Below are 25,313 nucleotides of genomic sequence, written 5' to 3'. Positions count from 1 at the left end.
GTATATTTTATCTAGAGTTTGCAAAACTTTAACTATTAGAAAACTCGCCTGGAGCACTCCGTCATAGGCCATGTATAACTCAATCTCTACTGCCAGTCGAAGAGGAACCAGGGAAGAAAATGACGTCGCCCTAGAGAGAAATCAAGTTCTGTGGCAGTATCGAATAAGTTTGGACGAAGATAATAGAAGTATTTGCAATGGAGACCAGGGGCGTCTACTATTATACTTTCGAGCGAATGCAGACGCTCATTTCGAGTTTCTCAAGAGACTCATGGGCCGTTGGCACAGCAGTCGTAGGCTCGCAGTCTGGTTACTTGATGACAATGCTAGACCTCATCACTAGGCCCCAGTTAGGTCCTGGATTGGACAACGAAATGTCCAACGTTGGCTTTAATGCGCTTATTTTCCTGATCTAACTTCGTCTGATTAGAGGGCTTCTCAAGTCCTAAAAAGGGCAATTGGTGGACTATCGGTCTACCTCGAGAAGATTTAGATAGAGAAGTAACATTTGCGGATGGCATAGAAGCAAGCACAGCGCTGAGACAGTGTGTAGAAACACATGTTAGAAAATTATCAACCTAGCCAAGGTCGTTCAAGAGTTATTCTATTTCAAACTCTGCCGGATTCGCTTTTAACAATCTAATATATATATATGTTTTATTTTCTATTTAGGCTTACGATGCTTAGAGTCATGACATTTTTGCTATATTTTATGTTAAAGACTGTAAAATCTAATACAATAGACTCTGCTTTTTAAAAACAATCTGGCTTTTAATAGACTTCGATTGTACCAATCGAATTTTTATTGTTTTGAATAGAAGTATTTTTAGCTAGTTTTAAGGACTAGGCATATTGCCCATCGCTAACCATGTTAAGGGTGTGGAGTAATGGTTTCGGCAACGAAACGCTGAAAGATTCCAAAATGTGTAATTAACTTTCATCTATATCATTATATTATTGTGGATTTAGGCAGTTCGAACGGTTTGCGGCGTAACAAATTATCATGCTAGTGCTAAAGGTTGGATCAGGAGATTCCTGCAACTGCGGAATGATTAACTATGGAGCAGTAACAAACTGGAAGTTATGCATACACACAAGACTTCAAATGTGACTAACTGAAAAGAAACCTATCCAGGAGCGTTTTATTCAAACAGACACTAAATTATCTGAGTAATATTTATCTGACGCAAACATGACGCGCTATCATGTTCGCACGCGTTGGTCGTTGCACAGTTGTTCGAGCAATCATTGCTCGAGCATTTGGTCGATAAGATATATCTCTGACTAAAATGCATGTGCTATATATAATAAATAATGCACCAATACAAAATTTAAAATTACCAAGGTCGTTTACAATTACAAGGAAGGTGGACCATAGAGTCAAAGTGAAACCTTGACCAGTAAAGGGAACTTCAAAGCTTGATCCTGCACCTTTAGGTCTACTTTTCATTTAAAAATACACTCATTCATTTTTAAGAATATCTATGTTTTTAATGGATGCTTTAAGAAGGGTATCTTCGAAATGTTCAACAAACATTTAAAGGGTCACATAGAGAGAAAGACACAATGGTTATACGAAGCTCGCTCGTGGAATTTTCATTACAGCCTATTCCTGTTTCAAACTAATAGCCACTTCTGGCTCACATTGTATGAATAAATATCTGATAGCATTCATCGATGACCTATTCATTTTCAATAAAGTTGACGTTTCTAACACTTCGAGCACAATAGGCCCTAAGTTACGCACTGACACGATTATAAAGGGCCCATGAAGCCATTAAGGAAGGGATGGGTCAGTCTGAAAACATGTGCTGTATCCAGCCAATATTGGATTGCTCACTAGGTAACTAGAAGTAACTACTTGCACGTGAAGTTCTCTACTTATTCGTAGCATAAATTGTAGATTATCGCCTCGTCATATAATCACCAGATTTATTGTAGATCGGAAAATATACTGAATTCGTTCTCTGACTATATATGAAGTCCTAAGTGAATTGAACACATCTTTTTTTGCTGCTGGAAGAAAACAGTACAAGTATTTATAGCGTTATTTTTCACGTACATAAAATCACCCGATTCTATGGTTCAAGTGTGAAATTTTCGACGTAAAATCTTGCCATCCGATCGATTATGAGCAGAACATATTCAGTAACTTTACCTTGCACGGGTTGGTATATACTTACCATGAAAGAAGAAAATCGACACAGACATCGTTAGTATAATTTTGTTCAAGGTATAAACCACTTATCGCACACATTCAACAATTACGCTTTCTTAGGTCCTTGGCCTCAAACATACGTCAACTTGCAACATACACGTTAATTTTTCTCGAGAGAGTCTTCGAACAATATCTGCATGAATATAAAAGCATTATTCAATGCATTCTGATGCACATTTTAAATATTTGAGCGCTCCAAACGGCCGTCTAAAGTGTCTTCGATATTTCTATTTCTCAGTACTATCAACAATGAACTCTAATTACATTCGACTAGAGCCTCTATAGAATAATGAACTCTCTAAACTGATACGTGTAGCTTAATGGTAGCCAGATTTCAGTTAAGAATTGCAGAACCTGTTTATATTCTGTCTACGTATTACGAAGTAATTCTAACAACTAGTTCTGCGTTTTAAGCATCTTCCTGAACCAGTTGTTCCTGACTAGAATGAGATGTGCGTTCACCACATTCCTCTAAATTGGGTCCGTATATATTAGAATAGAACCTTTGTATTGGTTTAAAAAAACGTAACATTTGTTACGTTTCTAATATATGAACCAAAATGACATTGAACACCAGTCTGCGCCGTGGTAAATAAAAATCGTTACGTGTGGTCCTGTGATGGTTTGAATAAAGCCAGGCCTTAGCTTCTTGCTCAACTAAGATTAATATTGTCCTTAACAATAATGCTTACTGAGCTAATAGGATAAAGTAGGCTAAGCCCGCCTTTTCTTGCCTGCAGGTTCCTGGCGGCTAGTCGAGCTCCGCGTCTCTCAGTTGACTGCTAGTAGAATTACTGCTACTAATGGCAACAGCTAGGGCAGCTCCTTCTTCACGTTGCGCAATAGTCAATAGTCGTGTGCTTCTTCGTCGCCTTCCATTCTTCCTTTCCTCCATTGCTCAACGATTCTGATAACGTTTCAGACGGAATAATTGCGCTGGATTAAACGTTATGCAAGCAGTCCAACTCTGCTGCATGGGTCGCGCTGTGCAAGTTTAGCACGAGGATAGGCGTCAGGGATTCAATGATTTAAATTTAACTGAATACCAGTCCGAACGAGAAATTCTCTGCTACAGTAAAAGGGAACATCAAAGATTAATATCCAGGCATACAGGCCCGATCTACTATGCATATAGGCTATGTTATATGATCCTGCCTTGCTGTTTGTAAACGCATACAACAGATTTACTTGTCTTTGTTAGGGACTAATGTTTTTGTGCCACGGCACATGGCAAAAGGAAGGCCAAGCTATTAAAGGCTGATTTGATACATCTTTATCGCTGAAGCAGTTTACATCGGCCAATGCCACTTTTGTTCGTCACTCCTCATGAGCGCACTGACGATGACTGTACATTACGACAATGACAATAGGTGCTCAGCAGGTTGGAACTGGGTAGCAGGCTGTCATTATGTGTTGACTATTTTGATAATAGCCGTTTACAAAAAATGAGGTTAATTGAAATGGTAGCCAATTGTATAAGTCTTGACAGAGAAAATGAATTGCGCGAACGTAAGGTAGTGAGATCAAATTCAAACTATACAAGTGAACTGCTAATAGATATTGCTAAACCGTAAAATACGTTTAATCAGCTTAATACCGTTCTCGTAGTTTTGAGTTCGTTAAATCAACGCAGTGAGCGGCTAATGGTGCTCACTGGCTACGTTAAGAAGTTGCGATGGTTCTTATTGCCCGAGAGTATTTCTCAGTTTCGAAGTTAAACGAAGTCAAGTCTTTTTATACGGCCTACATTTCTATCTGACCATACATTTTAACTACCTTAAAATTCATTACTGCTTCAAGCAGGGTATTTATCGTCTACGTTAAACAGTCGCGTGAAGGTCAGTCACATATCGGTACATGTAATGCTAGTTACGTATATCACGTCAATTGAATTTCCATAGCATTGATTACTGTGTTAACATTAATGTTTCACGTATTCATGAAATAGTACGAAGCAAGTCTTAGTTTAGCAAATTGAGACGCATGCTTTATCCCTAAACTTTTTCTGCGACGTTAAAATAATTCATTTCCAACTTGAGTATCAGATGATGAAGAAACGACACTGCTGTAATAAAAGTTAATTTAAAGCTTTGAGAGCAAAGCTTGATCAACAATCCACAACGGAGTGTCATTTTGGCTTTTTTGACAACTAAAACCGGTTACTTTGATTTAGGTGCGTCTGGTTGATAACTTGCTTGCCACCCAACATTTGAGACACGTGGTAGTCTAGGTTAGAAGCCGAGCGTCGACACCCTGCGTTTCGTGCGGGGGCCAACCGGGTGAAGTAATGGCAAGCGAGGCGGTGCAAGTATCGGACGCAAAACTGAAAACATTTAAATTTATTAAATGCATCTAACTGAACAAAAGATTTTCTGCGCCAAAAAAAAAAATATATATATATATATAGAAAAATAAAATAAATCTGTGTTGCATGAAAGCGATTGAATATCGACTAATGATGGTTTGCATCTAATTTTCCTTTCATACATGTATTTGTTTCAAAATGGTAATTCCGCTGATTCAACTGAACTGTGAAATAATTTGGAATAGAAGCGACTAAGGATCTAACTATGGTGCTTGCTGAATAAACGATCGTTTATCTAGATATTGAAATCTCTTGTCAACAGACAGAAATCTTGATCCAAATCACTCTTGAACAAATGGCTGCGATCGTTTAAAGTGATCAAAGTAGTTTATTGGGATCGAGAAAAAGAGACTACAGGGAAGAGAACGTCCGAGCAGAAGTAGGGGGGCGGACTGTCAAGGTCGATTTTGATAACCATCTTCCGCGATAAGCTGAACGTAGATTGGCACGACTTTGCTAAACAAAAGCTTCCCTAGAAACAAACTTCGGACAAAAATCTATATATCTCCACCGTTATACAATAAATGCGTTTCGCATCCTAAGGTCTAAAAGCCATTATTAACGTACCTTTGACAAATGAAGGCCGAGTCAACGAGATAAGAGCAAAAGGAAAAAAGGTTCAGAAAAAATAGGTTCAGTGTGCTTGTGCTTTTTATGCAGTTTTTGTAAGGTTCTATCTTATATCAGCTGCAGTGATAATTACGTAATAATACGGTAAATAATTACGTATCATAAAGTACCGGTAAACATAATGATGTTATTTTTACAAAATGTAAAAGGTCGAATTTTATATCATCGTAAAACTTAGTAGAGCAATGCTTACTTCACACGACAACTAATAATGACTATTGTCATGAGGGAAAAATATTCAATATGACAGACATATGCTGGAATGTTTGCCCAGATCTTATCTATTTGTGGCCTAGAGAGGGGTTAAAATGATTTACTATCTTTGAAACAAATAGCAAATAAATACCATGTATGTGTAGTTTGCAATAGAACAAAATAAGAAAATAGAGGAGGAGTAAAAATAATAGGAAGGCCTGGGGCTATATGGGACGCCTATAGTTTATTGCGAGAAAATCAGTCATTTGAAAAAGATTAGGGAAAAATGTCTGCATTTTGGGAAAGAGCTGGGAGCATAGCCAGAGAAGACAATGCTTCATAACAAAAGTACTTGGTGCTAAGCTAAGGATTGTAGATAATCTACCATAGGTTTTCATGGAGATTCCTGAGGCGATTGTAAGGCAAGTCTTAAATAGCTTGATCACTCATTCGAAGTTGCACTTTGTTGAGAAAGTGAGGTAAAACGGTGACAAAATCAACTTGGCCACCCTGAAACCTGGCTAATTACCGTGCTTATCCATTACTCTCGCGAAAAGTGTTGTTTAAGGTTGACCACGATGAAAAAGATGAAAAGATTCTAATTACCCCAAAAGTAGTGCATCTGTCGGCAATGTTTAGTATCTACGGTACGCTATAGCGATACCGCTGTCACATCTTTTTTCAAAAACAACCACATGGAGCATTTGGTTGACGACGACCACCAACACAACGCCTAACTTCAACTTTACCTTATACTTAAAGCTATCTAGCCACTAGACTACGTTGTTCTCTGAGACAAATTAGTTCCTTCAAATTCTCTATCGGATTAGCAATTCGGTGACATCCTCTTTCATATGTGCCCGAAATATAGTGGCAAGTATAAATCCCTACCTAAATATTAGGTTATCGAAAAAGTATGGAAGTCACATATCTCAGACATTTGGCAATAATAAATATGCTAAAATCGCTTTATTTAGACTTGACAGAGGCCTGTAAGATATGTGAAATTTCTGTAAAAAAGTTCTATATTTCATAATTTTACTTCGATAGAGACACAAATACTGACAGGCCCAAAAAAAATTGTGCTATTTATGGTCAGGACGCGTCGACGAAAGAAAGGGTTTAAAGATGGCTCTGTCGCTTTCGTTTTAGAAGTCTCGATTACGGAAGAGTTGATGAATTAATTGCGAAATTTTGATAATATTGACCGGTGACTAGCCATGATGTAGGCAAAAAATTAAACACTTATGACTGAACGGTTATAAATTATTTAAAGAAAACTGGTCGAATGAAGGCAACGCCATGAGATCGAGCCTTTTCTAGTGGATCACATATGACAATGATGTAAATCTAGGAAAGGCTAAAGAAAGTGTGCTCCATAATCTGTGACAAAACTAGAGCTGGTACCAACGAAGGTGATGCTATACGTCTGGTGAGCTCGCAAAGCATTATGTATGGCTGCCGCCTGACAAAACGGTTGGCTTGGACCTCTATTATAATTTAGTAGTAAAGGAGTTAATTGTTATTATAGCGAACAAGTAACAAGATGACAACAAGCCGTTGAAATAATCAACTGGAGAAACGGCGTTATCTTCCATCATCACAATGCCTAACCATATACGATACAAAATTTCAACAACGCAACAAAAATTCGAAGAAATTAAAAAAGCTAAGAAATTTTGAAGCGTCGGCCATATAGCTCAGACCTTACCTTATAAGACTATCGTCCCTTCTGGTCACTGTAGACCTCCCTTAATGGTATTCATTTAATTTCGATGGAGCGGTGTGAAAAGCATCTAATACAACTGTTTGTTCAGAAATTACAGAGGTTCAACAGTGATGGTATTATGGCGTTGCTAGAAGACTGGTAGATAGTCGTCGATCAAAATCACGCATACTTAGTTTAAAAATATTATTTTGAAGTTAAAAAATATTTGCTCCAGTTTAGGGTTAAATGCGGTTGATACGGCTTTTTTTAAAACTCAAGAATTTCCAAAATCGGCGTGAAACAAAAGTCATCCAATGATCTTCATAAAACGCAATTTGCTTTCTGACTGTTTTCGAGGCCCATGTAACAGTTCCGTGGTAACGCGTCAGTTTACTTAAAGCAACAGCAGCACCTTAGGTGATCTAGGTTCAAAACAGGGGTACCGATAGTTCTCTTCATTCTAAAGCTCAACAGTACTTAACAGCGTTTGAGACAATGCGAAATTTTAGAGCATATTTAGAACAAAATAGAAACACTTTTTCTGTCGTTTTGAAAAAGGTAGCTGACAAAAAAGTTCACAACTAACTGATGGCCCAAGTAAACTAACTTTTTCAAATCCGGCTTAAAAAACAAGCACTAAAACCGCACCGAATTTCTGATTCGTATGCATGTATAAGTGCTAGAAATTTCATTCTCAATATTATCGGAATCAACGATTTTCCTTGATGGACGCGGGGTGGCCGACATAGTCTCGTGTCTCCCCCCAAAAGTCCAGACTGTTTGCTCGTACGTGTCTTCTTGAAAAATTCTTCGTTTTCCTTAAAAGTTTTGATTTTTTATTAGATATTTATAGAATGCACAATGTTCTACTCTTTAAATGGTTAATTCAATGGCAGCATTACCTAGCATTTTTGCAATCAATTGAAAATAACGAGGTCTCTTACCATGGTCCGTCACAGTGGTTATTCAGTGTAAATCGCTAAGCAATTGTATGCTTCGATCTTCAGGTCCTTTTTCGGTAAAACTAAAGATTGCTTCGAATAACCTCGGGATGTAAGATAGGTCTAAGCATCACATATTTTCATGGTACGGTGTCTACTTAGTGATAATATAGAAGTCACACCACAGCAATCCGGTTGGTTTAACAGTTGCATTAAGAAGCAGACCGGCAACAGTTCGCTGTACAGTTTTAAGTCTTAGGAAAATCAAAAGCCGATAAAATTGGACGAGTCCGTTAAGAACGTTTCGTAGGAAGCTGCTATAGTTACTCTTAACAGATGACTCTAGCTACCCCCAGTCGACTAAGTCACTTCACTGCTATGCAGCACTAAGGATATCTTCAACATTAGTAGTTAACATTGAATTAGTCTTTGCCGTACACGCAGACACTGCGCAAAGTTTTCGAAAAATGTTTGTATTTCATAAATTTTCTCAAAAATCTCCGAAATTCCCATATTTCATAGATAACTTCATTATGGATGTCGGTACAAAAACTGGTTTATCATACTTGCTTTGTTAATCGAATTCAGCTTTCAATGAACATATCTTCCTTGTAGTTTTTTCTACCTTTTCCTGGTTTCCTGGTGTTAGAACACTACTTAGTATTAACCTCGTCTCCATTGACTAATAAGGAATAATCTAAAATAGCCAGACATCCCGCCATTGACGACAAGTTATATAAAATAAGTAGGTGTCAAAATTACTATTACTACCAGCTAGCTTTCATCGTTAAATGAGTATGGTGTATTTCGTGATTGTTCAGGCCCCGTCAGAGTTCCTGGCTATAAAATTTTGGCTAAGCAGCTGAACTCATAGCCACGGGTGGCAACTTGTCGACCTCAAAATACTGCAGATCATTAAAAAGAACATATTTCAGTTTCAATATACCACTTGTGTAGTTGCCCTGATGTCACACACATCTAGTTGGCATCTAGTTACTAGATACCAACTGCTAAGTAATAAAAGTTTTATTTAAGACTTAGGTCTAGTGAAATCAGTCAGGCAAGTATAATTTTTCGTAAGCAGAGGCGTCATTGCGCATCCTCCACGTACTAATGAACATTAGATGAGTGCGTTAGTTAAATTGATGATTCATTTGCTTTACTTATTACCAGAGATAAAGTCAACTGCGCGCTTGTTCCGCCTTAAAAACGGTACTAAATTCTAATAGGTCATTATTATTCCTGTCCATTTCACTGCACCGATGTCTATTATTATGAATAATTCAGCAGTCTATTGGCTTATTGGCACTGGGCATTATCGTTAAATATAAAAATATCAAGACATGACCCGCTGATCAGCAATCCACATATTGGCCCATGTCAGGCTTTTCTATGCAGACAAAGTGCTAAATTATAGCCGTGTTTACGACCATCTCGTACTTGAAGAGGTCTCTTAAAAAGCGTAGCGGCGTTGAGACAGGTTTAGGCATTTTATGTATATGTATATGTATATAAATATATATATATATATATATATATACATATACATATACATATACATATACATATATATATATATATATATATATATATATATATATAGAGAGGGGAGGGACAGTGCTAAAGAAAACTCTTTATTTACACGCAACGGATGTGATAAACAATAATGAGATGCTCAAGCCAATTAACACGGTACGCGAACTTTATTGTAAATAATCAGAGAACCAAACAGCGCTCACGTTGACTTGTCCGCTAATTAAAATTCTGACTACTATTACGACAGACCATATCCATTAAGAGAAATTTCAGGTGCCTATACAACCTAACAAACATCAAAAATGCTTTTTTTTAACGTATTTTGCACGCTAAGTATGCTCTGACCGATATCTGGTTAAAGGAAAGCTTCATTTTAACTCAGATCTAGAGAAGAGTCAAACTGTAATTTTACATTTAGAAAAAATTGTCGTCTCGCATTATAATCATCCATGAGGAGCTGATTGTTGGAGAATCACAACAAGACTCGTCATGCGATGTATGCTATCATGACCCGCACATAAAGATTCAAAAACGACTGCAACAACTGGTCAGAGCTCCAGGGTGCAAAAGTGAGTCACGTTCTGACTAGTACATCGTTTACTGCGTTTACTCTACTTTAGAAATTTCGTTGCTGCTATTTATGACGATAAGTACACTTCTCCTAAAGGAGAAGTGTACTTATCGTCTTGGGAAACGATGCCTTTAAAGACCGCAAATGTCGAAGTTCTTTCATTCAGAAACGAATCTAAACGCCTCCAAATTTAGCGCGGAAAGCTTATGCATTATATATTTGACTGACCTATCTCCCCTACGTGTACAGCCTAACATATGTTTACCTTATATCAGACTAATTTGAACGAGTGTTAGGTTAATAATATACTAATTTATGTGACTACTAATAATTTTCGAATGGAAGTTCCCGGGGCAACTACCGTACGAATAGGCAAGGCCAACGGTAATATATGTTTGAGCTCCAAAGAGCATTTGTACGGGAAGTTGCTCTCAATTAGACGCCTGCAACGTCCTGCATTGTCAGGCACATCCGCAAGCAACTTAATCAGCACATCTATGTATGTTCTACTATTTATGAGCATATGACGTCTAGACAACAACACGCTAACGACGCACGTACCTATATGTATGCGCTTATGTTCACATGGATGGTTACTTGAAAATGTTCTATAGATCACAATATTGAAATATATATCAGATCATATTGATGATTGTCTTAATTCTAAAGCATTATTTGGTCCTATGTGAAGGACGCTGAGAAACTGAACCACCTCGAAGTAAAATGAGGACTATGACGTAATCTGCTTCATGTTGCTTCCTGAATTTAAATTTGACTACATATGATCTCTCCAATTACGGCCCCAAAAGCCTTTTCCAAGTATGAAAGACTTACTCAAAAGAGTTTACACAGAACGCTAATTTTCTCCATCTATAAGCCATTTGCTTCTTGCGTAATATCAGAATATAGACTTTGCGATGGCGCAGTGGCAACATATTCTTCTATAAATAGTAGGGCCACAAAGTAGTTTAGGTGCGTATTTGGGCGTAGACCTACTCCGACTCTCAGCGAAAAACTCGACCAACCAGAAAGGCAATGAATATAATAATTTCTTTTCCTGCTTGGCTTTTCCGTATTACTCATACTAAGCTTCCTCCTATGACAAATCTATGAAGCGATATTGAGTAACCGTGCAAAGATTTGTCGTAAAGGGGATATCTAAGTCAGCTAAGGACAAAGAATGTAAAAATTTACACATTTAATGTTCGGTGGATGCTCTCAAAGTTCTTCGGTAAGTCTGCTGCGTCTTATAAAGCGTTCTTACTGATTTGAAGGTGTCGAAGATAAGATTCCAGATAGCATCTCGTCACTGGCTGAAATATTAAAACGCATGCTACTAACGTATCATTGGAATATATAAAAGCAGCAACCTTTAGCGACTGAAATATATGAACATAATAACCTATAACATTTCAAAAACAAAATAGAAACGTTCAGTAGCATTGCAGTTATTTAAGGGTACCAAGACATAAAATCATGTTCTTATTACATCCTAATGTGGTGAAAAGACGTCTGGATGCCATATATATATATATATATATATATATAGTTCTTTAAAGAACGTATTGTAAAAATGACATATGCCTTATTCAACAGCTTCGTTGAACCTCAGAGGCTTCATGTTAACTTTCGTACAACAATTACGCTGTCACTACAAAGATTTCCTAACGCTTAGCATTTGCACTCACAAAAGGAATGGAAATGTATTGTCAGGGGGTCTTAAATCGGTATGGAACAGAGCGAGTGTCGTGAGTTATAAAACGTAATTTGTTACATTCATGCAATGTTTTTTTCTAAACATCGCAAATGTGTCGTATATTGAAGTTCCAGCCATAGGTGTTATGTTCTTTTTTTAGTATATACGTTAGGAAGCTTTCTGTGTTTCGATTCAACGCCAGTTGAAGACTGCAGGGAAATTATACTCCATCGACTAGGTCGAAAAAATCAAAGACATCGGAGACCAAGCTGCCTTAACAAGGTGTCTCTGTATATCTTGGTCATTCCATATTGATCGGGTTGTTATTTAGATTCGTATTGAATTAATCAGCTGCTTTACAATAGAGATCCTAATAATGTTAAATAGCCGACTTGAAAGCCCCATAAGAGTAAATAGTGTGCTAAAACACTTTCAAATTAAAGAGAAATAAGCATCTTTAGATACGTCTATCGCACCTATTTATAAAAGCCCTGAACACTTGCAAAGTGAGTTTCAGCATGCTTCAGCGTTAACAGTGAAGCTTTCTGTTTCCCTATACATATTAATCTAAAATAATACTTTCAGTGCCGGTTACAAATAGCATCATAAATATTAGCCTTATCTTTACGTGTATGTTTCTGTTTACCTCCTTGAAGCAACCAAACCCGTAACTCTGCGATGATGTTATTGTCTAGCTCAAAGTTCGAGCTCCAGTATTTTTCTTGATCATCCGAATCTCAATTTGGCATTGCCCTCAGCTTTTTCGAGAGGCGTTTTCGATCTTTACCTTTTTATTGTTACTCTTAGAGACAAGGGCAATCTTTGACGTTCCGCTCCTCATGCTACCTTATTTTGGACGACAAAGGGTTCTTCACGCTGACATAGCATGCTGGCCTGGACGTACCTTTGATTCTACAAATACCTGCTATATCGCCTATGGGCTTTACGGCTTGTCCTTAACCTTATTAGTGGCTCTGGCCTCACTCTAAGGGTTTCGATCATCAGCCGTTAGCTGACCCGGAAAGAAAAACGCAATCAATGTGCTGACATTTTTTCATTTGCTCTTCCAAAAATGTCAAGTTCGCAGCAATACGATACAGCAGATTATTGCATATATTTATAGCCTAATGCGATAGCTAAGATGAGCACCTCAAACTCTAATCAAATTATATTTTTGATGTAAGTATCTCTACACACAGATTGATGGATGAGAGCTATCAGTTTTTTCAATGAATGCTAGATAAACAAGCCTAGAAACATCCGCAAATAGATCTAAAACATAAACATGTTTGTTGCGCTAGACAATAACATCGTACAAAATGGCACGCGGCGCAACAACATTGCGTGACGCAAAAACATTTCAACGAACCAGTCTATCTTCTGGCCTGTAGCAAGAATAAGCTCGTTTTACTGAGTCTCGTTTTGTTATTGTCGATGAAAGCCGGCTATTGACTTTGATTCAGCCAATTCAGCTCAAATTAGCCATTCCTTCTATTATTCCCTTCAAATCACTATAACTTCGTAGTTGACAATCTTTCTCCAATGCCAATCGATTAAAGCTCTTCTTTCGAGCGGCCTTTAAGAGATGGGCCAAACTGACATACGCACTGTTTGCATACTAATACCAAGAATCACACACAGGTTTCTAGATACATGATTTAGAGTACGATATATGAAGACTTTCATAGACAACCACATTAGCAACACGCTATACAACTCTTTAGATCTGATGTATGAATACTATGTTACAGCTTGCAAATAAACATTACATCATAGTAAAATAATAGCAAAAGCAAAACCGTGAATCGTTCAGCTTTGCCCTTTTGTTCATGCGCTATTTCGTTTTTCTTTAAGGGACCTAATTGTCAACAACAAGGGGTCTAGAAAACGTTGTAAGCATAATTGATAAATCCAATGGTGGCAACCGTAAGTGGGTGAAGCTAAGTGCACTACACGGTATCCTATATTTAAATGAGTTAAAGGTTGTGTAAGCAAAAAAAGTCAACAAACTTAATCCAATATTTGTTTAATGTGTAACACATCCTCGATCGCGTTTCGGTCGTCCACATACAGAAGTAAATGACTTTATACAAATTAATATACACGAAAAGCAGGGTGTAGCACATGGAGAAACTACAAAATAGTTTCAAGTAATCCGCAGGTCTCGTACCTCAACCGCTAAATTAGGCCTTAATAAAATATATTAAAGTATCATCACGTCAGAAAAATTATTGACACTTGCCGTAACCATCTAAAATTCGAGTCTACGCGCACAACAAGACTTTAAACAAGAAATCTCTCATAATGAACGTTATCGGGCGACAAGGATTTGAAAAGTCGAGACCCGTCCACGTGCCGACTCGAATGAATCCTTGGCTCGTTTAGATATTAAAAAAATTAAAGCTGTTCTTATTCAATCCGTTGTTCTTTGCGTATAAAGAAATAATTAGGCAGATGTTTTTAGATTTACGTCCAATGCCTTAAGCAATGTTTAAGCACGAAACGGATCGCGTTTAAACAGTCGGTTTCAAAACCTAGGTGTCGCTAAGTTTAATAGGCAAACACGGTACAATTACGGAAAAGTGTATCTATCTATAACCCGTGCACCAAACGTTCTAATTCATTGCGAATAGCTCGTGATTACCCGAATCTTTTTACAGAATAGACCTTCCGTCTGTGACAACCGTCGTATGACAACCGGTGTTGATTGTAGGCTCTTTTATGCAGCTAAGTCTTCATATGATTTCCACCAATTGACGGAAGCTTATTCGTCAGCTCCATTCAACTTGCAGATACGTCGTGATGGGTCGTAGAGGTAAGGTCAGATCAAATAGGTTCCGGGAAAGCTAGTTCTATTGAATACTATGGTACTCAAAATGGAATTGCCTGCGTGATTAAGACATATAGAGCTCTATTCTTCCCAACTAGTCAGTATAACGTTCCCTGCTTGGGTTTGCTTTTCACAGATAAGCGTGTCACGCAAATTACCCGATAACAGCTGTTTAGACACTACAGTGCCATGGTCATGCAAACGTTATTCGGTGTCGTGTGTCCGCTGATAATGAAAGGCCGATTTTGGTGCTAATGTTGGTAGGACTATTAGTTACTACGGTGTAAAACGTTCAAAGGAACGCTTCTTAAAATTAGCTCCTCAGTTCGTACAGCTGTTCTAATCCTCTAGTATAATATTAATGGCTGCTATGCATTTCAGCCTTATTACAATGGCTTAAATTATCGTAAAACAGTTGATCCGAGGCTTGTGACGGTAATGTCTCACCTTGATTTTGTTATTGGCCATTTGTGATAACGGAGTTGCGTTTCTCATATGTCGCAAACTATACGTGAAGTAGCGGTTACAATGTAACATTATGCAGACGTAACAAGGTTAGTGAGCCATTCGTTTCTAACGTCACTCTATTCTTAATGCTACAGAAATTTTGGAAATAATCGAAATGTCGCAATGGGCTCTGCGCGTACGGTTCCGCAACAACTTCCGTACGCCTACGTATGAACGTATCTAAAAAACTAAGTTCATTTATGACTGGATGCCGTACGTATCGACTGAGCGGAATCGTGACCTGCGTAGGTGTAATCAACACGTACCGATATATATACACGTATTAAATTATAGTCGAATGTCTAATTTATATTCATTTTTGTACATCTTCGTAGGATTGAACATTAGATTGCAAGCACTTATTGCGCCTTTTATGAGATGTCTATGTCAAGATGTTCGTTACTTTCATATCGTCCTTCTTATTATAATTGTTGATAGCACAAACCATCGCTGATCTTGCATGAATCGATCTACAGCGAACGATAAAGTTCCACGATGGCGTTGAGAAAATGACCTGATATGACCAGATTTCCATCGTTCAATAAGCATGCGTACCTAATATATACGGGATAGAGCCTAAAGCGAGATCTTTATCCCCTAACGTTTTATAACATAATAAATGACAAGCGAGGAACACTGAAAACGAGAAGACACAAACATCTGTTTGAATAATATAAGCGTAGATACATACATGATGCGCTCTCAATGTTCAGTATGTTTTACATAATCAATATTTGCTAACTAAGGAGAATAACAGGAATGACTTTGGTGTCCTTGTTTTTTATTCTGTCTGAGGTTGAATACTATGAAGCTAATTTTATCCGTTCATCCGTGGTAAGTTTGCACGAGGCTTGCGTAACGACGCCTCTGCCCGGTCCAACTGAACGCTTTGGGATGCAATTATTGTCGCAGTAGAAATGATTAATCTTGTATAACTCTCTAATGATATCTTTTACTGTGACAGATGCTGTTTTGTATGGCATTCGGAAGCAGAGACCCATTCTTACATAGGTTACGAGACGAGATAAATGCTCCATATTAACATTTCAGAGAACATCATCCATACGAGCGTGTTGGACCTTATACGCATAGATGCAACAACTTATAAATTCGCTATTATAGAGGCCTTCTTTTTACAGAGGAAATAACATGCGTCAACAACTGGCGAAGAGACGTTAAGTTCAATGGATGAGGTGCAGTATCCTTTGAATCGCAAAGGACTAGGGAGACCTAGCACGCGCCAAAAACCTATTTAGTTTCTAAACAGTTCACAGTTCATTTGTTAGCAACAGTGTCTGATGACTATTCTCGGAAGCAGAGTCCAGAAGTTCTTTGTATTGCAGATTCACTGGCGTAGCGCCCACGATTGTCGATTTAGCGATTGTCAACAAAGCAACAAAGGCGAGCTCAAAGCCAATCGTATGCAATGGCCTGCTCGTATTTTAGCTTCATCGCAGCCTATGTCACATCGAAACCGCGTATCCCCAACATAGCATAACCTATCAACCGTTGCGGTCTGTGCGGTCTCGCCAGTGGCGCCGCTGCTCGATATTACCGCTTCTCTGACACTGAGGTCGTTCGCCTAAAGATTCGTGGCGTCCCGCTGATTAGGTTATGATCTGCTATTCCCTGCCTCACCCTCCGCCTCTTACCTTCGTTGTAGCCTTTAGAATCGCCTGATGACAGCCACCCAAAATGTGTGCATCAAATTTAACGAGTCCCAGTGGCACTGTTTTTCGAACGGTCAGTTCTGCTACGCTGTTCAAACATGTGGCTGATATTTCTAAACTAGAATGAGAATTTAATGAAAATCGTACTTAAATATTTACGTTCCATCGCTAAACTAAAATTTAAAAAAAATGATTGTTCTGATAAAGGAAGGATTTGCCAAACTCAATCTACTAGACTGCATCAATCTAGATAACGAATACGTAACAACAAATCGACCCGAAGTTTAAAGAGTAGCGAAATATACTGAGTACTATTTCATCATATCTGTGAAGTGGCCTGCTATCACACCGGCAAAGGAAAATTAAACTCAGAGTACAACATTGAGGCCTTTAAAGATACTGGTTCAATAACATAGATAATTGCCAACGGAACCACCGTGACAGAAAGTTACGCGAGCAAAATACTAACTAAGGTGCCATGTAAAGAGATATCCTGGCTGCTAGCGATATTCATTTCGATAACGAAACATCAAAAAATTACCTAAGTAACTATCCGATAAGATTCGACTTTTTGTCGTCGAGTGTCTTATTGACCGTAACTAAAAGATCAGAAATTGATTACGTTATGCAAAACGTTTAAAGGGTAAACTGTTGTCTTCCCTATGGGAAGCTTTAAACAGAGACGTCACCGATTCTAGCTCCGTAGCGCCCGATGTATTTGCAACTGAATACAGTAATTAAAGATATGTTAGACGATCTTAATAATACGCTAACTATTCTGTCTAAATCCCACAGCTAACATTTTGTCAACACCATCATGTGCAGCAGTAATAACAACTGTTCTGGAGGGGTCGTAATCCATTGCTTTCTAGTCTCTCTCGGCAATTTCCCCGGGTTTGTTATCGGATTTATCGAAATTACTGCCCACTCATAGTTCATACAAATGTTACGACTTTTCAGATTGTCATAACAGCATGAAGCTTTAAGCGACACTCGACCGTGTCGGCGTTTCAAGTCTTCGCTGTGAATCGCAAAACAGCCAAAGTTCTTACAACAGAAATAGTCACATAACAGCCAGCACAACGATGCCGATCCGTATACCGCTCTCGGAGGTCGCTAGAGAGGCACACAGATAGCTGTTGGACAAAACTGCGATCATATTTTGGTCAGCAACAGCCTGTGCGACGCTGTTATGATGTCCAAGGCCGGGCTCACGATTCGCGGCCTTCCCCTTGGGCCCCATTGCTGCGTTATCTTGTTTTTCTTTTTCTTCCCTTGTTCCTTCTCTTCCACTTTACTCAATGCCGGCCTAGCCGTTACGAGAAAGATCAACACGATTAGTGATCTCATAATCGCCTCATCTCAATAGTAATACTATCGTCATTAACCTTTTGCTTTTGCCAATAATAATATAACTGTTTACGGTGGTTGCGTTCTAACAGTCATCTTTCAGCCGTTCCAGCCATTCGTTCCCACGCTTCTGTTCGATTTAAAATTTTTTAAGGTAGCGCAGTTGCAGTTTGTGGTTGCGCGACGTTTGATTCGTTTCGTAGCTACCAAACCACCGTCTCTTTAGACGATTCTATGCGAATGAATGGCTGAAGTGAACAGAAATGCCATGAAAAGGAGCTGATTATTGTTGAGGACGTTCTGTGGAAACGAAACACATTAGACTTGAACGTAGGCGAATTAAAGTCGGTTAATGTACATGGCAAGAGGCAACCAGATGCGGTTATAATACTGACTACGAACGTGTGCGTTTACGTTTCGGTACTCGATTACTGTTGCTCCACGTCAGGTCGCTTACTGGATACATTGCTTACTTCTTTAAATGATTAATTTCCTATCAAGACACTTACGTTTTCGAAAACTACAATTTATTACTCGAGGCGGAATGTAATATACATCATCTTCGCGCTTATCCATGCGCATTGTACAGCGTTTTCCAATATATCTTAAATCATTTATTTCATTGCCATAACGATCGTAACTGTTATAATATATTATGCTTAATTGCTTTACTACACTAGTGCTTATGCGCATAAAACATGTTCGGTGATTTCCGATATGACACTCCGGCAGCTCTCTGCAGAGATCGCTAGCTATCACACCGCTTTTTGGCAATAAGTTCTAATAAAATGTGATTTTGAGATTTAGTATTTCTCTCGATCGCATCGAAACTTAAGCCTTCAGTATTTTTTCAAACTTGAATAACATACGGACGTTGCGTCCGTCATGAATGGCTTAACAATCGGAGTTTAAGATGCAGCTAGAGCGGTGTGTTGCGAGAAGAACTATATCTTCAACATGTTTTGTGTATTTTAAGGTAGCTAACATGCCGATCCCTAAATACGTCGATGGTTTTTTCCTGTTTCTAGGTTAAGCCCGACAGTGTGGAACCTGCATGCCTAAAGTGTAGGAGCTGAACATTTCTCAACTGGTAGTTCCGCGTAGAATTTATTGGTCCGTTTTAAAAACTTTAAAGAAAATATTTTCCAACAGCAACCTATTATCATCTTAGTCGATTCTTGCATATTTTTTCGTCATCTGCATATTTCGCAAATACCAGTAAATTTAATATGTACATTATTAAACCAATACATAAAGTGTGCATAAGAGGTCCTAGAATGGTACCTTAAGAACAACCCGAGCTGGTTCTAACAGTATCTGGGTATTTCCCGTTGACTCTGCCGTGGACAGTACAGTCGCTGAAAAAACCTTGAGTTCGCTTGTCAGTCGATCACAAACCTGATATGTGGAAGCATCTTGAAAAGTTTGCAATGAGTAAACCGTTAGAACACTGCTACGAAGTCCAAGTATCCTACTTCGAAAGTGTGGGGCATGTTGATGAACTCTACCCATTAGAGTTGTGTTTCCACTAGCTGCAGCTTGATAATTCGTGCCGGTCTATAGATGAACTCAGTATGAAATGTCAACCCTTACTCGTTAGAAGTTTCGTATATGGCTGTACAAAGAATGCTTTCTAACATTTTCCATGTCTACTACTGTTAGTCATGCTGGTTGATGATAGGCTCAACCTCTGAGTTCCCGTGATAACTGAAAGGGTAACGTATAGGTCTGCTGATCTTTGGGACACGTTATGGGTCTAGGTTCGAATTCCTGTACTGGGAGCCAGCCGTCTGATGGAATGCGAAATAAAGATACCGAACTTAAAGCTCGAAACATATAGGGTCAACTTTTGATCTCCTGTTGTGCACCGAGCACATTATAGGTGGTCAGAATGGTCTGAGAATTCGTAAGAGAGGAATGCACATTTAGATTCCTAGCCTTTTAAATAAATACGACAGTAGTTTGTTCGGGGTCTTATCTGTTTTGAGCTGCAATTCCCTCAGGTACTCGAATATCTCTATTTGGTTTACGCCCACATCATGAGTACTGAATTAGAAGGAATTTTCATGGAGCAACGGAGGATCCCATTGGCTGACAACGGCAAACATTTGTAGTTCGACGGATATGTAGGTTCGAAGAAAGCAGGAAGTATTTGTACTTTTTTGCGACCATTCGTAGATCACGTCCGAGCGCCTAATCTTCCTATTTTACGCGTTTTGCACTGTTATTCCTTTACGAAGACATCTGTGAATCGCTTTGTGGGTTTACAATACTATGCTCTCTGATCACTCGTTGTCTTCCGGTGACTCTGATTATTTTTTTATAAGCACGCAATCTTTCGCTGATTATATTCTTTTCCTGCATAAACGTAGCAGAGATAAATGTTAATTACCCTACTCTCCGCTTTTGTGAAACGTTCTTAACTAGTCAGGTTAAGTTTTCATACGTACTATTTACATTCTTAGTAGTCTTTAAAAATATTTTCCAGTTTATTTGGTCCAGATTAAATTTTAGTGCAGCATAATTTCCTTTTACATAGTCGAGCCTTTGACGATAATTCTGCTCATCATGTATAAGGCCGGATATGCAGGTCCTCACCACAGAGTGGTCCAAGCCGACGGAATTGAGAAGCATCTTAACGTCTGACATTGAATAGTGTTTACTTGGGACAATATCGAAAAAGCATGTAGTATCTGTGGTGCGTCGGTAGTTATTCGTGTCAAATTGTACCAGACGCATGATCGACATAGAAGTTAAGAAATATCGTTTTCTTGGATTCCGCTGCACTTAATCCTTGTATGCTTAGCGTGTACCAGCTGATACGCGACAGCTTTAAATCAACTGATTTTATTATTGTTTCTAGTTCTTCGATTGGTACCAGCATGCGGTGTACAAAGTCGTTAGCTGTGCTTGTGGTCGATATATAGAGCTACATCACTGTATGTAGGAGTCTAATGCTATAAGTAATAATTTCTTCTAATAAAAACGTTCTTATTTCAATTTCGGAAAGCGATCCTTCATTTTTACAAATCAAACAACTCCTGCACTTCGTGATATCCTATATTTCCGAAATACTTCGAAGGAGCTACTACAGTTTAACCCAGCTTAAGTTTTCTGTCTTTCGGGAAGTCACTTTCGGAAAGTTTTTTTTTTGCTGAAGCGATGTCTACTTTTTTCAACTCTGAGACTGATGGAGAATGTCTATAATTCCACTCTTACGATGCAAAGGCAACCTTTTAAGGAAATTTAATTCAATATACTATGCTCTCAGTTTAGCCTTTAGTCATGTTCAACATAAGTGTGTAATGCCTTTTTACGCGCCACCTTTCAGCATGCAAACGTTCTGTAATTAATGCCGCGTTTCAGTCATTACAATACCAATATGCGTTATAATTATTCAGACAGAAGTCTATTGTGTGGACACAAGATTGTCGCGTGCATTTAGCTCTTTAACCCTAAATCAGTTAAGTCAGGATAACGATGCATTGCAGTCTATGGAATACGCCACATAAAGTAGTTCGTGAACGACCAGCTTTGCGGGTTTTTTCCAAATAAGTTTACTTACACGCCAGTAAAGGGTCGCTCACTAAACCAAAGCGACTATTCCTTAACACCGAATGGTCGTTTACCGTTTATCAATAGACGTAACACGTAGTGGACCTCTTGAATGCAGAAGTGCCGTTAGGTACGAATAACGTTTATGTTTGCGAAGTCTGTTTTTAGACCTAAATTATCGACATACAGGGCAGTCTGTGTCTTAAATTTACAAACATTTTTAAACTCGTAATCGCGTGGTCAAGAGTCAGTTCACACATGACGAATATATGATACTTGAATCTGTATAACGTGTACGTTTCACATTAAGACGCAGATACTCGTTAGAATGGTCGAAAACAGCTGCACTTGAGATCTGATCGCGTTAGCTCTTCAAGTGTAAAACCTTCGTTCACAGTTACCGTCCATGATATAATCTTTGATCCATTTGAACCTGAAGGTCGTCGCGTCTGTTTGTCAACATGTACTTCGTAACAGCTCCAGACAGGCCTATGCTGAAATTATGAAGTTCGGCCGATCAGCAAAAGTCGCCGACGCAAACAAGGCCAACCAGCCCTATTTGCAAATAATTTGATTTTTGGCTACAGCGGTAATCTTTCTTTACGTATAACAATGAGTCAGTTTTATTTAACATGTAAGTAGTAAGGATCATAGTATAGTGGTAGTACTGCGCATGATTTAGGTAAACTCACCCATATTATTTAAATATTTTTATTGTCATTATACGAAACGCGCGTGAGCCGAGATAATGTGGTTTTCACTTAAAGCACGCCAATTATAGCGTTTACGTTTCTGCCAGTTTATGAAATACGAAGATATCTAAAGCTTGGTGTAGTCTAGTTCTTAGAAAACGGAGCTGTCTAATTTTTCTGGATTTCGACTGTCTATGCTGGATCCGGCACTGGCGTAAAGGCTAGTCGACTACGACCGCCAAGCGGACTTCAGTCACAAACAGACTTAAATGGAATAGTGACCTGTTCCCCATGACCTAAGTAGAATTCGAACGTTGGCACCAATATCGCCATTAAAAAAAGTTTATAACATATAAGCATCTGTTGTGGCTTATGTAGGAATGGCTTTCTACCTGACTTCGCACGAAAGCAAACGGGCAAGTTCGCAGTATTAGTTTTAAACTTCCCGACCGAATCCAATCAAAAAACATTTTTACTTTGAGAATACAGATTATGCAAACGACTTAAGCAACTGAATTTTCTTCCCTAATTAGAAATTAGATAATATATTTTTCATTGCAGTTGCTCTTAAACCATAGTCCATACCGACTATGGTTTATTCAGCATAGCCCACCAAATGGAAATAACGAAATGCCTCAGATTACTAGCTTGTCAATTTCAGCTTGCTTACAGAGCGGCTCCAGTCGGGATAAGCTTGGGCAAAAGTGAAAGCTATCATGTCATGACGTCACAGCCCAAACTAATTACACGATAACCTTGGTAAGAAATGCGCGTTTCCCGAAACCTAGTGTCGAGACAATTCCAGTTTAGTTACAAGTTACGATTAGATACAAGCTCAATAAAAAGACATAATCAAAATATAAAATGTTTTTTTTTCCATTCTTTAAAATAGGACTGATTTTTTTTTATTTGATATTGTTTTCGATTGGATGTCCTTGCTTTCCCTTATGCCGGAGTCGTCAGCGATGAGTAATAGGCAAAAAAAACATATTTGTGACTCAAGTTAATATGAGAAACTCTGTTTTTAGGCGCGATTAAAATTTCATTGTGGGTCCGTTCTGAGAACCACTAATGGCACTAAAGCTAAAAAGCGATACAAATTTACGTATGACCCAAAGCCAGCCTAAATTCATTCTAGTTGACCCATGCTTAAGTTAAAGGCAAGAACTGAGATTATAATTATAGAATCTTAACAAAGCTGGACTGCATCGCTGGGTAAGTGATTTGCAGATTTGCCAATATGTTCCGTTTTCACAGAATTTGACTCAGAAAAACCTAGTATCGCCCTGCTATCCTGGCATAGTTAGGTATGCGACAATATTGCAAAGTCATCTACGTTTTACAGTTAAAGAGCAGTTTTCTAATTGATCATCAGGTACAGAATTTTTTTTTCGTAGTTTGGAAGCCAACCAAACAGTGAAGCGATGTAAGCAGTACAAAATCGTAGGTAGCAGCTTTGAACCCGCAAAGCGCTATGCCTTTAATAGCCGCGGACTAGAATTGATTAATTCTGAATGACTGGAAACTTAAGACGACTTACCATTGCTGCGTCTCTTATTTTCGTGATGATGTCCGGACTGGCACTCTTGTCCTGGTCATGATCGACCGCTGTCGCCCCCACAACGCCTGCGGTGCTCAACACGACTCCCCATAGTGCTACCCAAACGAATACGGAATGACTAAAGGAGTACGGCGTCACAATAGTGCGGCATCGGGTCGTTGTCCGTCTTCGCTGATCTAGCAGCAGTTCACATTGCGTCACATCCACTCTTGGTGACGATGATGAAGCCATTGTGAAGATTCGTGTCATTCGCACAGTTAGTCGAGATTTCACAATCAAATTGTCGCGTGACAACGCCAGCGACGGACACATTTCATCCTGTAAAGGACCTAGCCAGCCAATGATCCATTGTTTCACTAAAAATCATTGATTAAGCAGCCTGTTGTCTTATAAAGTTAACGAGACATCTTCGATGATAGTTGCAGAGAGTCCTGCAGTGTCTTTGGTACTGGCAGATCTGTCGACTTCCGATAATTCGCAGGTGGTGACGAATCCGTCGAGATACATCTGCTTGTGCTGGATTGTCCTCCAACTCGTAAACTGTTGGAAGATTGGGAGGGTTCCCGACGGCTTTGAAACCATCGCGAGACATGGTCAGTACAAAAGCGATTAACGAGCTGAGTGCTCTCGATACATCGCAGGATAGAAATCCAAAATCTGCGTTTCGTTACGACAAACATAGAGCTCGCCACGCAAAATAGGCTGAATACATTGGTAATGTACAAGCTTCTTCACACAATTGTATTTCTGAGAGAACCTGAAACAGATATAGAAAGAGCATAAGCATTTGTTAATAGAAAATACTCATAGCATACTTGTAATTTATTGGTACGATGACTTAGTGCTATTTTGAAAATATGCAAAACTCACTGAAATGCACCGAATGAATCTTATCTGTTATTAGAAGCTCCGTCATTGTCTCACAGAGTCAGACTTGACTGTCAGATTCATGATTGTATATATGACAACTGAATTGAAGGACATGAATATATATATGACGAGAAAGACCGAAATCAATGCACTTGCTTATGGCCACACGAAGTCCTGTGAGGCCTAAGTGTAGTCAGTTTTGTTGGCTAGCTATTATTATATGCTAGGATTATTACGCTCTCTATCAGACTATGGATAAGAAATCATTAGATCTTGGGGAAAACTATTAACGAATTCAGAGCAAGTGATTGAAACCAAAAAAAAAAACTTAGCAAATGTAAATTTTGCTTACATAAACAGAGCTTGATGTCCAGCTAATGTTTAGCATACCATGCACAAGGAAGTCAAATTGGTCCTC

The 25,313-nt window shown here is 38.7% G+C and overlaps 1 protein-coding gene across 1 annotated transcript in view; it reads right to left on the bottom strand.

Moving 5' to 3' along the window:
• Positions 1-24,337, bottom strand: part of LOC111269735 (uncharacterized) — a 38,213-nt gene extending 13,876 nt beyond the window's left edge. The window contains exon 1 of the mRNA XM_086972219.1: positions 24,005-24,337. Coding sequence (XP_086828345.1) covers positions 24,005-24,337 — 333 coding nt within the window. The remainder of the gene's footprint in view (positions 1-24,004) is intronic.
• Positions 24,338-25,313: the final 976 nt, after the last annotated feature.

This window comes from Varroa jacobsoni, unplaced genomic scaffold, assembly GCF_002532875.2.
Source record: "Varroa jacobsoni isolate VJ856 unplaced genomic scaffold, vjacob_1.0 scaffold_1409, whole genome shotgun sequence".
NCBI classification, from domain to species: Eukaryota; Metazoa; Arthropoda; class Arachnida; order Mesostigmata; family Varroidae; genus Varroa; species Varroa jacobsoni.
Note: the sequence above shows the minus strand (reverse complement) of the source record. Positions and strands in the feature narration are given on the sequence as shown.